We start from the raw sequence: 14206 nt of genomic DNA on the forward strand, positions 1-14206 counted from the left end.
ATATATATATATATATATATATATATATATATATATATATATACACATATATATATATATATATTTCTTACTTTTCGTGGACCTAATAGTTTTTGACTTGTAGTTTTTGAACGACATTGTTTGAATTACCTTACAACGTGATTCAGTGCTTTCCCAAACTTTTGTCAATTTCAAGATATTACTGTTACTACGTTACTTGATGGTAACTACTTTGTGCAATTCCGTCCGCGTAGGTACCATCCACATATTCTACCGAAATCATAGAGATATGATATTCATACACAATTAAAAACCACATGTTCAGACTTAGTGAGATTCCTCATTAATAATTTCATAAAATAATGCAATTTTCATTAATAAAAATTGTATTAGAAAGCCGGCAAAAGTTTAAAAAAAAGTCAAAACACTGTAACTTTGAAGTCATAAAAATATAATAATGATTAATTTATTGGCATTAAGTCGTACTTCCGTTGATGTTTGAAACAATAAGCATTTATTGCAAATTTAGGTACTTTAAGTACACGACGACCAATGACATTGTAAAGTTACCACCGTTTTAGAATGTAGATTCAACCGAGAGATTTGATAATATTCGTTGTTAAATGTTAAATGAATATACTTTCAAAAATATTTTTTATTTTATTTTATTTTATTTTTTATTTCGTATCTATTTCGTATATTTATTTACCTTTGTATACCTACAGTTTTTTTGCTGAATTTTCCATTGTTATATTATAATGATAACAATATTTAAGTTTTATATCTCCGCAGCCACATAATGCATAAGTAAATAATGTGTTTATATAAGCTATTGTTTTATTTCAATATTGAATAAAGAGGCACGAATGGGTTTTCTACTCTAAACGTATAGTACAGAATAGTAGCATAAATAATGATAAAGTAAAATAAAAACAAAAAGAAACTCTCAGATACTTTACTTTTAACGCAGATAAATAGTCGGCCATTATTGTTTATACCTCCGATCATATAATACTATACTAATATACTGTTATACTATTCCAAAGAAACTCGGAATTCACGTTCAGACTTTAGTCTTTATTATTATATACTATTGATTAAATTTTTTAGCGATATTTTGAGTAATATACTTTAGAGAAAGGGAGAAAACATGCTGACATATCTTCAAACTGGGTTACATGGTGACCTGCCTACCCACTTATGTGACCTTGGTGGGAGGTTAGATGATAACCGGCCTCCCACTCAAATATCCGATTATATATTTTAAATATGCGTGTACTCCATTGGATCTTATGCCATATTTATTTATTTTCTTTAGCATCATGTTCTACATATCCGTATAAAAATATCGAACGCAAAAAAATGCTTGTGATAACTCGTATGTTAAGTTCTATATACATATTATATACATAAAAGACCATAAGATAAGTCTGTAAGATTGAGCTAACGGTTGTGACATACCGATGTGCGACGATAATTAAAACGTGATAATTGTATATGTACTTCCACTCTTATCATATCCTAGTAGGAAGAGACTAATGCTCTGTTAGTACTACAATTACATTGTAGTCAATGCCTCCCGCATGCACTTAAAAATAATATAACTGAATATTAGTTACAAACATTTATTTTGTGATACTATGTTGTTTTGTTGTCTTGATAAACAGACAACAACAAACACTTGTGAAACTGTTGCGACAAACTTAATTTATATTACTCTAGCTATAAGATTTAATTTTTCGCAATAGTTAGACTTTTACCAAAATAAAATAAAAGATGAAATTATAAAACAGGATCCTTAGGCGTCACCGTCACCGGTCAGCCTATATTCTATTCCATATTTATCTAAACGCAGTCTCTGCTTGTTTTTTCTTAAAATACGTTCTATAAAAGCAAACATATACATATATGTAGCTAACTATATAACCTCCATACAAATAGCAAAATACCACATAAAGTAAATTACTCTTTTTTCGTATAATAGTACCATGGCATGGTTGTAATTTTTATTAAGAAATCCTCATATAATATGTTGGTGTATCCGTTGTACCTAATGTCGTTAGCGTCGGGCAGAAGGTTTTAAAAGTACCATGTATAGCCATGTAAAATTGTCATGGATTTAAACGATAATTACATTAAATACTAAAAGGTATTATCGAATAAAATGTGAAATGCGTTCTAATGTCTTCTTGAATCAAATATATTTTTATTATAAGTTCGTATAATGCTACTATTTCTAATAAATTTAAATTTATTAGATCCGTGTAAAAAGTTACCCAATCTCCTAATTAATTGGAAATCATTTTGAACAAGTTTTGATGTGTAAGGTGGCTGACGGAGAATATCCATTCATAACTCTTTTAGATTTGAGACGGTCATCTGTGCGATTCGTGGGCGAGCGTTGTCCTCTACATGGAGTGGGCTAGAGCAATTAACAAGTCTTGGTTGCTTGACAGCAACTTTGTCTATCATAATTTGTAATTATTCACATTACACCTCTGCAGTAATTGTTGTGACTTATTTTGATTTATTTTTTGGCGTGATTTAGCTGCCTCTCTTTTTTTCAAACAGTGCGGTGGGCGTTTCCGATTCATACACTATTCATTTTTATTGACAATCTGTGTCAGAATTAGTTTATTTGTCTGCCTGTTTAAGGCTAGTTTCACCACGATTTTGTTAGTGTTGTTCAGTGTTTTTTTTCAGTTCACTTTCCGAGGATTTTTATCTTTACATTTTTAAGTTAATGAATTTGTATCGTTTTGTCGTTTACGTTGAAGGCTAACGCTAATTTGGATGTGGTTTTGTATTTATCTATTTCCAATATGGCTAACAATTGATGTCGGCTAAGACGCTAATTGGTAAGATCAAAATTCCCAGAATGGCAGCTATCAAATCAAAAACCAACCGTGGTTCACTTCCAGTATTACACCTGGTCCATACACGTCGTACTCGTATACATCGTACGCGTGCCATCTGTGTTCCGTCGGTACCGTGACAGAACTCGTTTTCGAAAATAACACGCAATTTCAATGTTTTTACGGTCACAGCATATTAACTATAACATTGTATTAGTATTTTAGTATTTAATTAGCAATGCTAATCCGTACCCTAACATCCATTCATATATTCTACTGGCGAGCAAGTTGTTTCGTTGTGCTCCGATTTGAAAAGTGAGTGAGCTAGTTAAATTACAGGCAAAATGATATAGCATCTTAAATCCTAAGGGTGGTGGCACATTAATGGTGTAAGATACGGATTACTTATACGTCTGCTATTGCCAAAGTCTATGCGCTAAAAAAGGCAAGACAAAAATTAAGAGAAATAAATGTAATGTAACTCATAATCTATAGAAAAATATATGAGCATAGTTACATAAACTACTTTTCTGAATTTTATTAAAAGTTATGTTGCTCATATTAGGACAATTATTGAGAAAAAGTAATCGTTTTTATATTATTCCCTCTCCCACCGATTGTGTTTATTTTGTTTGCTTGTCTTTCTTCAGTAACTCGAAAGTGACCCCCAGAGACGGGTCTTTGAAGAAGATCAAATTTACAAGTAAACGTGTCGTACAACTAAAAAAAATATTAAAAAAAAGTTTTGTTATAGTAAGAATTTTATTTAATTTGTTTCCTGGAGCGTTTCTATTTTTTTATTCATTAATTAGAATTTTGTTTATACCCAGCAACTGCGACATTTAAGGTTTTTTTTTACTTTAAATATAACTTAAATAAAGAACTTTACAACATGCACAAGTATTACAAGTATGACTGATTTTTAACTCTACAAATACTTATATGACATGAAATATATATGTCTATCCACACGTCGCATTATTTATTCTCGCATATACCTACGTTCTATGTATTGTGTTTGCAGAATAGCTTAATATGATTGACGCATATAATAACTTATCGCCATCTTGCAGATGTAAGTCACTTGTAAATATGGTAATCTTTCTATTGTAAATTACGCTTATCATGTTTTCGAAATTAAGGAGGTTATTGTTATATTTCTTAGCAAAGTTCCTTGACAGAAAAATGAATAAATCAACCTAGTTTATACTGTATATTCTTAATGACTTCTTATTAACGTAAGTAGATACATAGGTATTTGTCCTTGTTCTAATGATTTAAATGTTGCGATTAGACAGTAATAGGTTTATTATAACCTTTTTAAAATTGAGATGACGTCAATTATATCACTAAAATAAAAGTCGTGGAAAGACTTTGATATGATTTGGTATGTAGGCAACTACATTTTTTTTGGTAGATATATTTAATTAGTTGGATATCTTCGTGAAACAAAAAACGAACATACAAACTCAATTTCGTATTATATGTACAGCGCATTAGTAAGGATTGAGCATGTATTTCAAAGTATCTATATAATATATTAATTAGAAGTCCATTAAAATATTAAGTATCTAAGTTCATGTAGTACACGTTAATAAAGAAGACACGAAATGTTAATAACAAAAAATGTTAATATGTCACTTATCAATAAGAAGTAAGAATTAGCGTCCATAGCGACATGTGTAAATTTTTTTTATCAGGCGCATCACTGTGTTTGTCGAAGGCTTAACATGTGCGCTTAAATGTACAAATGAAATTTTAGCAGTCAGTATTTCGGTTACATTCACGCGACCGTGCCTGCTTCGTTTCCATTTGGCAATAGTTTTTTGATTGTTAATAATTAGTTATTAAATAAATATAATAAAACGTCAATATGTACGGGTGGTTTAGTAATACCGGCGTGAGTATTATTGTGTTTATTTTATACATGTTTACGCGATCTTAGATATTCTCTTTCAAAGATAAGATTGACAGTTATTTATACAACGTTTTATACTTATTTTTATTTATTCATAATTGTTAGGAGTTACAATGCAATCGTGAACAATTTTCGCCATTTATTATTAATTACTATTAAATGCTTTTAAAAATAAATAATAATAGTCCATTCCTGAGAAAATAATATATTTATACAACTGCTTTAAATTAAAAACATATATGTAGCTTAATTATTATTGTAGGTAATATCTATTCTATATCTTGTAGTTTTTGGTTATGAAATATTTGAAACCGAATTGCTTAGCTTAGAATAAGCTTTTGTTAGTACTAAACTTTTCTCAGTTCTATTTTTAAAATAGTAAATATAGTTTATTTTAATATATGGTTTCTTTGTTATTCCGTTAACATTTTAATTTTTAATTTTAGCAATGCACGTTTAATATAATACGGTCTATATTACCTTTTTTCATTTTCGAATAAAATAATAAAATATCTCAATAATTTTTTTTCAGTCTGAAAAAAAGGATCGAATAAAATATTGTGTTTTTAAAAATTAATTGACTTGAATAATTATCGTTTTTTGTTAGTTTATTAATAATTTCTTCAGAGGGTATCTCTAGAATAAAATACACAAAGGTGTTTTCGTAATAAGCAATATGATGTGTAAAAGTACAGGAAGAACATTCAATCATAATAGAACAATCGGTGCATTGACATGAAAGTAGATAAAATATATTATGATGTTTTATCTAGATTATCTTTTTGACTTCCTTGTTTTCTCTTATATAAGATGATGATATTGTGATATTTTTAAAATTGAAAAACGTCATTATTTTTTTCTATTATTCCCTTAATTTGGATCCAACACTGCGTTTATGAAACTCCATGAATAAGGTTTTGACGCCTGCCGTACGCCAACCCTCATTAGGAATATTTTTACGGGTAGGTTGATATTCGGCCGTAAGGCTGTTTGAAGGTCTTCATATATATTGCGGACCCTCTTCCCAAGTACCCCGAGTACCTTTCTTAAGGTTTCCATTGCGTAAAAAAAGAAAGGCGAATCACGAGATCTGCAAAATTATTTTTTCAAGCAGCTTACCCACTGCATATATCCAAAATAAATAAAATAGGGGCGGGCAATCTAATTATCGATTATGATTTTATATATGAAATACTGGTGGGAGGGGTTTGTGCAAGCTCGTCTGGGTAGGTACCACCCAGTCATTAGATATTCTACCGCAAAACAGCAGTGCTTGGTATTGTTGTGTTCCGGTTTAAAGGGTGAGTGAGCCAGTATAATTACAGGCACAAGGGACATAACATCTTAGTTCCCAAGGTTGGTGGCGCATTGGCGATAGCGATGGTTAGCATTTCTTACCATGCCAATGTCTATAGGCGTTGGTGACCACTTACCATCAGATGGCTCATATGTTTGTCTGCCAAAATATTCTATAAAAACAAAATCGCAACTTAGAATTTAAATAAAGTAAATAAAAAACGTCGAACTAAAACTAATACTAACTAGTAAACTAAACTAATTTTAATTACAATATACTATTTGCTCATAGATTTGTTATTTTTTATTTTAACAACATGAGCTTAATTTTATATAAGTTTGAAGGCAAAGTAAGCGAACAATTAATATGCCAGAGAAACATAATATTGTAAATGAAAATGGACTCAGACTAATATTGTATAATTAGTATGAAGTTTAATTTAATAAATTCCCTTTTTATTGTACGTTTTCAGATAAACATACATAATTTAACTTTTGACAACTCCTTATAATGAAGTTTTAATACAATTTAAAAAACTTATTCGTTTAATTAATATAATAATAGTAATAAAATAATATTACCATAAAACAAGGAAGTTGTCACTAGCATAAGTGACGAACGCTGACTAATATTCAATACTTTAGTTCGATTAAATTATACATCGATATGAAAAGTGTAAATATCTCGACTAAATACAGGAAATGGAGAGTAACTTTGGATCAATTTTTAAATTGCGTCACGAGTATATTTACTTCAATATTACAACAAATAACTTATTTATATATATAATCCATCAGTGGTTGGTCATACGTTTTGCTATTAGCATACTATGGTTAATATGCTAGGATATGAAGTATTACATGTATTTATACATTTAAATACAAAGTGAAGGTTGCGATATGAAGTAGGAAACTTATTACTTTAGGCTAAAACAAGAATACTATCTTTAAAATCAATTTTTTTCTACAATGTTATTCAAAGAGGTCTTTAAAATAAATTTAATATAACAAGTGTAGAATAAATATCAATAGATAAGAAGCAGATCGCTTCAAGACGAATGTTTTTCATTTCTTTGTCGAAGCGCCTGATATTGTTTGCAGGCAGTTGTTCACACAACGTTGATAAAACATTTTAGGAACTTCAGACTGAGGATTGTGAAGCAATAACATTCGTTCATATAACACGGCTGTGAACACAACATTCGACTCGTATTCATATATCAGTGGCAATGTCAACTTCTATTGGAGCCGAGATTCAACTGTAAAGTGTCATTCGCGTCAGTTTATCTTGTTTGTGACATGTTGTTGCATCAAAAATGAATCGTATGAATTAAACGCAAATCGTAACGTGGTGTACGAGTTATTTTGTGCAAAAGAACTTGCAGTGACGAGCGCGTGTGACTGTTCTAAACGGTCAAGTGTTGGCGATGGAGTTTCAGTATTATGGAAACTTTGATCGACAGCCTCGTAGACAGCACGATCAACCGTGGTGGGACGAGGAAGACAACCTTACTGACAGACGGCTCAATGGTAAGACTTGACCTCTCTGTTTACTTTTGATGACTCTAACGGTCAAGTTCAAGAATTTTGTTTCATATTTAACTCAATAATTAAAATTATGCAGTTAAATAACTGCAAAATTTTCGTTTACAATTATTGCATTACATTAATACTAAGTTCGTTGCTTGTACATGTGGTTAATAATTAAGCAAATACTTAATAAACTTTTTCATAAATTATGATTAGATGTTAACCTTAAATCTAAATACTATATTCTAGATTAAACACTCGATTAACACTGTTATTGAAAGTAATTTAAAAACCTTTTCAAAAGTTCATTTACATAATAAATAGTAATAATTATATCATGATAACATGGAGTGTTACTGATAACAGCATCTGTGATCTCGACACTTAAGTCGTCGTTAAAGTAAACTAATAATAAAGAGTAGATTCCTATACGACTGTCTAGACGTGCACCAGGATGTATCGATTTGTAGGAGATAATTTTAGAAAGCAGCCAAAGGCTGCCTCCTAAAAGGTTCAGATGTCTGCATGGTAGAAATTATTACGTTCATTATTCTATTTTAAAATACATTTTATAGATTTTTCTAGAAAATATAGGTATTTTATTCAAGTTTATATACTTCAATAGTACGTGTACTTTTTTCGAGTTTACGTCAATTAATGATATGGATAGGTATGATAATGGCTAAAATGTTAAATAATGCTAAGAAATGTGACGTATTTTGGTAAAATCCCGTCTTATATTATTAAGATTAAAGCAATTCGTATTTATTTATCATGCTTCTACTTTCACGAACACACCCAAGAGCTCAATATTGTATGAAATATACATCCATTCAGATGTCTCGATAGTATAATGTATTGTTAGCTTATCTTCTCAAATTCACGAATAATATAAAATTCTTTCTGACTTAAAATGTCTGTGGAGATATAATATAATTATTACACGATTTAAATCATACCTGACCTTCAAAATCTAAAAAAGTACTTTACGAATTCAATTGATGAATAGGTACTAATGACTTGTTTTGAAAGTACTTCGCTGTTTATATTTTATAAATTTATTTTGATAATCTTATATATAGTCTCTTATAAGTATTACAATATTAGATATTTTATCTAGATTAGTGCGTCCTAAAATCAGTATAGGCAATAAGTAAACAATCCATTGTTTGATAAAGAACGCACACATTCTTTATTTTTAGCCTTCACGTCTTTATACAAAGAGCATGTTAAAATTATCAAAATATTGTTTAGTTTATGTATAATTTTTTTGTTTTACATTTTTAGTTGTGCGTCCTCTAGTCGCCGCAATGTAAAGTGTTTTTTTTTGTTTTAGCCTTTAAGTTCCGATTAACAGATACTTTTAATAAAAATAACATGAAATGCATGGGATAGATTGTATGTATAGCAAATATGAAATTTATAAATAACTAGGTAAAGCCCGCATGCGTTGCAATGTCTTTTTTTTTCGTAGACTATCCGACTTAACTCGCGCGCTACCTCTTGTACATTAATGGTACTATGCCAGAAACCTTCACGCAAGTGCCAATACCAGCTGTACAAAGTTTCAACTTAATTGGTTGAATGATGTGGAAACGAATACGAACAAATAGAAATGTTATTTTTATATATAAGACGTCAAGGACATGAAATTCACGCATGGCGGTCAAAATTTAAGGCGGGTAAAACTTTGAAATGCAGATACATATAAAATAGTTTTGTATACTAAAACCTTCTTCATAACGCTATGCATCTTCTGGCATAGGTTTTACATGTATTTTTATTTATGTTTCGTATTTTTTTCAGTTAGGCATTACAAAGAAACGTCACATGTTTTAATATAGATAAATGTACTTTGAATTTTGATGTGTGTAAAATAGACTAGTTTAAATATCGATCTGCTGCTGGCTGAGATAAAGAAGCAATTGAGTAAAAGCAATTCAGGTCATTGAACAGTGAGACACTAGACATTTAGTAATACTCTTTATCTTTGACCCATGATGATATATTCTTTTTATATATTTTTACTAAGCTACATATATTTTCATTTAAATTTTTATAGATTTACTTGATAATATTTCAATTAAAGTCGTGATTAAATAAAATGATTGCGATTGTTACGGATATTAGGTACATTATATAAAGCTAATATAAATGGTAATAAAGCTGTTCATAATCTTTTCAATTTTTCTTATATATATGAGAACGGGATAAGTGAGCCAGTATTTACTGGTGGTAGGGCTTTGTGCAAGCTCGTCTGGGTAGGTACCACCCACTCATCAGATATTTAACAACAATACTTGATATTGTTGTGTTCCGGTTTGAAGGGTGAGTGAGCCAGTGTAATTACGGGCATAAGGGACATAAAATCTTAGTTCCCAAGGTTGATGGCGCATTGGCTATGTAAGCGATGGTTGACATTTCTTACAATGCCAATGTCTAAGAGCGTTTGGTGACCACTTACTATCAGGTGGCCCATATGCTCGTCCGCCTTCCTATTCTATAAAAAAAACCAAGCAAAAGGGATATAACATCAGTTAACAGTTATCTTATGTTATTATTCAATATTATATATAATCCCCTTATAAATGTATTATTTCTTAATATGCAAATAAATTCTTTATCGAGGATAAAAAAAAAGTTCTCTGTAAATTTATAGTTTTAAACAATCAAAGGAGTACGATTTTTATTGGAAATATTATATTCCTTCGTCAATGTAAGCGTTTGCTTACATTGACGAAGTCGTAGCCCGTAACACCGCCGTTTTAATTGAATCCTTTGCTCAAACAGAGAATTCAATTTCAATCGGTCCGGCTACGACAGATTCATCTACGTGTTTTATTCTAATAATGAAAATGTCAGATTGAGGTTACTCTTTCATTCGGATATTTAAATAATGAAAATATGAATACTGTGTCTGAGGATTGATGCAGTAAGAATGTCAAATAATTTTGTGAAACAAATAAGTACTTACCTATGTGTATGTGAGACAATCTTTTTTTTTATTATTTTAATTCGCTTAATATACGTGTTGTTAACCAACCTTCATTGCTTTTATATTATTAAAAAGTCATAATTAAATTTTATAGACAGCTTTTGCGTTTAAAAAATGAAATGTTTTTATTTTACCAATGGTCCAGATGTAAGACCCGTCTAGATGGGAACCACCCACTTAATAATTATGCAAATGCCAAACAGTATTACTTTGTACTGCTACAATTCTCGTTAAAGGCTAAGTCTAACTCAGTAAAATAACATGAACAAGGGACATCATCTTAGATCCCGTGGTTCGTGTGTTAATGGCTTAAAATGTGGTGTTAGATACTTACACTGTGTCATTCGCCTTGTTTATTTTATTCTGCCTGTCTGGGTTGTAAGACATATTTATCACTTTAATAAAAATTTAATATTTAAATAATTATGTATAACTCATAAGTAATTCTTACTATTATTTTAAATTCGAAAGTGAAATTGTTTGATTGTTACGCTTGCACGCATTAACTACTCATTAGATCACCATGAAATTTTGCAAACATTTTGTCTATCCCTGCCAGAAAAGGATATAGGATACCTAACACCTGCTTTTCACCACTTAAGCACGTGAGCGTAGCCAGGGGCAGTACACTAGTAATCAAGCCTTTGATTTACTTTGAGAGCTAAATGGTAAACTAATGTACCGTGAAAAATTCCTAATAATATGAAGAATAACGGATAAATAAGCTTTAAAACAAAATATTCTCTCAACTAAAATAAATTACTACGCAAAAATAATAAAAACTACAATTGAAGATTTTTGTTTTCTAGAAATAACACATTTGTTGTTAATCACATATAATACTTACCAAAACCACTTTGTATCTAAAAGAAGATTTCTTGATGGAAAATCATAAATATAGTAGCTAATTAGCTATTCGTATTCACTAATGAATTGTTATTAGTTTTTCTTTTTTCGAATACCTATTACACGATGATGATGTTTTGATCGCTTTCGGCTACGCCAGCCATTCTAAAGGAAGTTCACTGCGCAGGACATATTATAGTACACAAGAGTGTTTACACACATGTAAGCGCATTGTCTTTTCTCTATTCTTATACAAATAATTCCATGGGACGGAAAGAAAAGAAAGGGAAATAATTCATCCACTGGACTAACTGGCTTACGTGCTTTCTGAGGCACGGGAGTGTAAACACTTTCAACCACCAGACACCGGATTGCTTAAAATAATTACAGCCACTAGACCAACGCATCTCTTTCTCATTCATCTCACTCTATTTCATTCTCTTACTTCTTACTTATAACTTCACTAACAAAAAGTTAAAATTGTTTCGATTGAAAAAATATATATTAATAATAAAAATATTGTTGAGAATAAAGTTAAATTTGATATTATGTTGATTTTAATTTGTAATAAGGAATAAAACTTCCTATTTTAAGATTTTTTTTTGTATATATAAATACCTTAAACTAACAATATTATTTCTTACTTAAAAAATACATTGTTTTAAGTAAATACGCGTAGTAAACTTAATATGTTACGCTATACTTGAATTCAATCAATAAATTGCTGTTCAATTAAGTTTGTAACGAAAACAAAATAACTTCCTATTTTTGTCGTTATAGTTTTCGATCGATGTTTCTTATGTCCTTCCTCCTGACATCTGTATGTTTAGTGACTTTGTGTAATTTTTTTTTTTTGTTATAGGTAAGTGTGTCGACTTCGTCTTGTAGCATCGAGCCAAATACTTCTGTGTCCCATCACTATGTTTCTCAACTAGGTACGATACTTATATTATATTTTAAAAAAAAGTACAAAAAAAAAATCAAGTTTTTAAAATATAATAATTAAATAAGCTTTTACGACTTTCTTTTTATTTTCGATTTTTTTTATTTTGGGGCGTGATAATCTTTTTTAATAAGTAACTTTCGGAACATGCTTTTTATCCGCCTCTTCTGTAATAAATCTTACCTCACACTTTATTTTTATTAAGTTTATAATCTTATAATAGTAGAAAAATAGTTTCAGTTTTTGTCAAGATCACGACGAATATGACGAAACCCTTTGTTCATAATTCGCTATTCTTAGTATTTTCAGATTTAGTACCACGTTCACTTAAAAAATTAAGTATTTAAATATACAAGTACATTTCAAGAACACCTGACAGTTACACAAGCAGACAGTCATGCATTACCATAAATATTCCTTATTACCATTGTTAGCTCGGAATACTGGCAAGACATATTTACCTACTCACGAATATTTATAATCACGAGACCAACGTTATTGAAGCAGAGATAAGGTTATTTCTCACTTTCTAGATCAATATTATTAAGACCAGTTTAATGTCTTAATATTTTACTACAGTTATGTATTTTAGAGTTATATTGTAAATATATGTCTTGTTTTATATTTAGAAAAAACCCAATAACTTATATATTTATACATTTAAAAAGCATATAAAATCTACCAACAACCAACATTTTTCAAAATTGTAAGATTAGTTTTTTAAGTTTTAGTAATTTCATGTTATTAAGTATAAAAGATTGATTTCTTCCGTAAAATGCTCTGTCACCTAATCTGTAATTTAAAAACATCACGTACATAATAAGAATAAATATAAAAGAAATTTATAAATACATATAAAACATTTTCTTTAAGTGCAAGGCTAGACACAACATATTTATTCGTTAGTAAAAGCACACTAATAAATATTATAGTATGTGACGACAATGAACTGCGCTATCGCAGGTTATCGATACTTCACTGGAGGTGTACTCTGACATCTCGGATTTTCAATGTTAATGAATAAATAATTACTATCAATCAAAATATTTATAAAATGAGGTAGCAGGAAAGAAAACATTGGCACATACATACATTTATATATTTGTCATAATTATATGCAGAGGTAAATTTTGTTTGTACGTGTTTTTTTTTTCGAAATCGCGCATAGTGATAAGAATGATAGCTTTTGGTTATACAGAATGTTATATATTATGTTTTTGAGATATATTATAGACGTAGGCATATTTTTCGGCCCAGGCGTTATAAGTAAATACTGCCATTATGATAACAGATTATTTGGTGATATTATAGTAGTAGGGATTTGTGCTTATCCGTTATTTTGCATAATAACTACAAGATTCATTTTTGTGTTATTTTTTTGTGCTTAGAAAACCTTATGATTTTAAGCGGTCGGAGATGTTATAATAAAACTACTAATGCGGACTCCGTAACAAACTAAAATCTACTCAGTTGGAGCCGCGGGCATAAGCTATTACATCTATATTTATATATGTTATATTTGAAACAGGTTAATAAACTTTCTTATAAAAATATACCCGTTTTCTTTTTGATTTTGATTAGCTACAAACTGTGACTACGACAAATAAAACTCTCGTATTTAAGTTATAAGAAATTCGTATTGTATAAATTAGTTTGAAAAGGGTTTAATTAAGTTGAACTGATTTGTTATTAAAAATACGAGTTCGCGTTCTACTTCATTAAAATCTATTTTTAAATTATTATGGAAATATCTAAATAAAAGCGCCTCTAAATATTTTACTACAGTTATGTATTTTATTATACAAACGACATTATTTTAAAATGAGTGTTAAGTTATATAGAGC

At 29.7% G+C, this 14206-nt stretch overlaps 1 protein-coding gene across 4 annotated transcripts in view; it reads left to right on the top strand.

Moving 5' to 3' along the window:
• Window positions 1–14206, top strand: part of LOC126773889 (uncharacterized) — a 49390-nt gene that overhangs the window by 3197 nt on the left and 31987 nt on the right. Inside the window, exons 1-2 of one of the 4 annotated variants that reach the window (XM_050495119.1) lie at window positions 4693–4734; window positions 12282–12354. The exons of 1 other annotated variant lie outside the window; for it this stretch is intronic. In XM_050495119.1, coding sequence (XP_050351076.1) covers window positions 4708–4734; window positions 12282–12354 — 100 coding nt within the window. In that variant the 5' untranslated portion in view covers window positions 4693–4707. Of the gene's footprint in view, window positions 1–4692; window positions 4735–7245; window positions 7579–12281; window positions 12355–14206 lie in introns of those variants that run through there. 2 more of the 4 variants (XM_050495120.1, XM_050495118.1) reach the window with 2 other exon arrangements.

Source organism: Nymphalis io, chromosome 15 (assembly GCF_905147045.1).
Source record: "Nymphalis io chromosome 15, ilAglIoxx1.1, whole genome shotgun sequence".
Classification (NCBI taxonomy): domain Eukaryota; kingdom Metazoa; phylum Arthropoda; class Insecta; order Lepidoptera; family Nymphalidae; genus Nymphalis; species Nymphalis io.